At 45.0% G+C, this 2,829-nt stretch overlaps 1 protein-coding gene across 1 annotated transcript in view; it reads right to left on the bottom strand.

Annotated features, from left to right (window-relative positions):
* ELK4 (ELK4, ETS-domain protein (SRF accessory protein 1)) overlaps positions 1-2,160 on the bottom strand; it is a 6,648-nt gene extending 4,488 nt beyond the window's left edge. Inside the window, 3 exon segments of the mRNA XM_006754400.2 lie at positions 1-10; positions 13-163; positions 1,814-2,160. The exon segment at positions 1-10 is cut by the window's left edge and continues 673 nt beyond it. Coding sequence (XP_006754463.1) covers positions 1-10; positions 13-163; positions 1,814-2,026 — 374 coding nt within the window. The 5' untranslated portion in view covers positions 2,027-2,160.
* Between the last annotated feature and the right edge of the window lie 669 nt (positions 2,161-2,829).

Below are 2,829 nucleotides of genomic sequence, written 5' to 3'. Positions count from 1 at the left end.
CTCCGCTCTCCACGTCCCGGGAGCCGCCGCCGCCCTCGCCGCCGCTCAGGGCCTCACAGTCTCCCTCAGCCCTGCCCACCTTCATCGGGTCCATGCTCAGAATCTCTGGGTAAGAGACGAACTTGTACACGAACTTCTGACCGTTCACTTTTTTTATGATGTTCTGTAGGTAAATAAAACAAGCATTCTTATGCTTTCTTATAGTCTCTGGCCTCACGGTGTCCTCTGTGTGACAGGCAGCTTACTTCAAGCTTCCAATGCATCTAACACCGTGGTCGGCAAACTGCGGCTCGCGAGCCACATGCGGCTCTTTGGCCCCTTGAGTGTGGCTCTTCCTAAGCCTTAGGAGAACCCTAATTAAGTTAATAACAATGCACCTACCTATATAGTTTAAGTTTAAAAAATTTGGCTCTCAAAAGAAATTTCAATCGTTATACTGTTGATACTTGGCTCTGTTGACTAATGAGTTTGCCAACCACTGGGCTAGCATCACTTAAGTCATCCAGTCACACTCAGCGCAGTGCCTGCTGTTGTGGGGCATAAGTTAAGAACATTTACATGTCGTATTAACAACTGAACTGATACGTTACGTAAAAGCTGAAAGATTCTGATTGCTTAACACTCTCAACTAATTATCTGTGGCGTCAAAAATCGCTGACCTACGCACAATCTAAAGTAAGTCCAAAGGTACAAGCCATCCACATGCTGAGTAAGCAAAAAGGAACTGAAAACATCACTTCTACTAAGGTTCCCACTTCCTTCAAAAATCCCAGTTGTTGCTTTTACGCGTGTCTCAGACAGCAAAGCTGATTAAGGCCAACCACTCGAAGGTGAAAGAAATTAAGAGCTCAGCTTCTCATTCCAGTTCTCTCCATTTGAGCCATTTATGTTACTGCAGGCCCAAAGTGTATTCAAAATGAGAAATTTAAAAATTTTAACTAAGAAATCAATTCTGTGGGTGAACAGGCATGCGTTAATTGTGTTCTCTGGATTAAATTGAAAAGTAAAAACTAAGCAGAGCTAAGAAACAAGTATCTATGGCAATTTTAAAAGTAAATCATGATATACACAATAATATTTGTCCTCAAAAATCTGAGACTTCCTTTTCCTTATTTCAACCCTATCTTTACTTTTCCTTTAAAGACAACTGTTTGGAAGAAGATAGGTGCCATGGGGGTGGGGCACTGAATAACAGTTTGCAGAAAGCAACCGGAACATTTCCAGCCTCCGTCCTAATTCCAAACATCTCAAACTATAAAATAAATGGGATTAAAATAAACCAGGACAGTGATCATTTCCCAATGGAAACAAGTATCAAATCATTATGTTGTAAACCTGAAACTAACATATTTCAATTATATCTCAGCTAGAGGCCTGGTGCACGAAATTCATGCACAGGTGGGGTCCCTAGGCCTGGCCAGCCATCAGGGCCCATCAGGTTCCCCTCCCCTGCACCCCATCCTTCCCTTGCCACCCACATCTGCCGCCACCCACCCCCGGTTCCCCATCCCAGCCCGGGGGCCCGGCCTCCATCAGGCAATCGGGGCCTGCCGACCGGGGGCAGGGACCAGGAGGTTGGCCGGTAGGCCCGGCCTGGCCATCGGGGCCTGTGGGCTGGGGGCAGCTCCTGCATTGAGCATCTGCCCCCTGGTGGTCAATGTGCATCATAGCGACTGGTCATCCTGTTGTAACAGTCACTTAGGCTTTTATATATAGAGATTTTAAAAATTAAATAAATAAACCAGCATCTTAGTGCCTATAACCTGAACAGAAGAGAAGGAACGCCTCTTGTTCTCGGGCGGACGGGTATTACCTTTACATAATAGTATCTGAGGGCTCGGCTGAGCTTGTCGTAGTTCATGTTAGGCTTGTTCTTGCGAATCCCCCAGAGCCGAGCCACCTCTTCCGCCTGCAGAAGCTTGAACTCCCCGTTGTCCGAGGTCCAGCAGATCATGTGCTTGTTCTGCGGCTCCTGCAGGAGCTGAAGGAGGAACTGCCACAGGGTGATAGCACTGTCCATAGCCATGAGCTGGAGGAGGCACAAGGGAGAGACACAGGCACATTAACGGCCGACGCTCCCCCAGCACCGTGTGTCAGGCCCTGCTTCACGTGCTCCAGATATATTACTTCTTCTCATCCCCACAACAGACACGATTGCAGCCTTATTTTATTTATGAAAAAAATGATTCATAAATAGCTGCAGCGATCTGAGAAAGAAGAACAAAGTACGAGGGATCTCAATAACCAGGTCTCAAGCTGTATGACAAAGCCACCGTTCTCAAAACTGCCTGCTACTGGCACAAGAACAGACATATAGACCAATGGAATAGAACAGAGAGCCCAGAAATCGACCCAAACCACTATGCTCAATTAATATTTGATAAAGGAGGCAAGAGCTTACAGTGGAGTCAACAGTCTCTTCAATAAATGGTTCTGAGAAAATTGGATACATGCAAAAAAAAAAATGAAACTAGACCACCAACTTACACCATACACAAAAATAAACTCAAAATGGATAAAGGACTTAAACGTAAGATGGGAAACCATAAAAATCTTAAAGGAATCCACAGGCAGCAAAATCTCAGACATATGCCAAAGCAATATCTTCACCGATACAGTGCCTAGGGCAATGGAAACTAGAAAGAAAGTAAGCCAATGGGACTACATCAAAATAAAAAACTTCTGCACAGCAAAAGAAACCAGCAAAACAACAAGAAAGCCCACAGCATGGGAGAACATATTTGCCAATGTTATCACCGATAAGGGTTCAATCTCCAACATTTACAGGGAACTCATACAACTTAACAAAAGGAAGATAAACAACCCAAA

Source organism: Myotis davidii, unplaced genomic scaffold, assembly GCF_000327345.1.
Source record: "Myotis davidii unplaced genomic scaffold, ASM32734v1 scaffold710, whole genome shotgun sequence".
Lineage (NCBI taxonomy): Eukaryota > Metazoa > Chordata > Mammalia > Chiroptera > Vespertilionidae > Myotis > Myotis davidii.
Note: the sequence above shows the minus strand (reverse complement) of the source record. Positions and strands in the feature narration are given on the sequence as shown.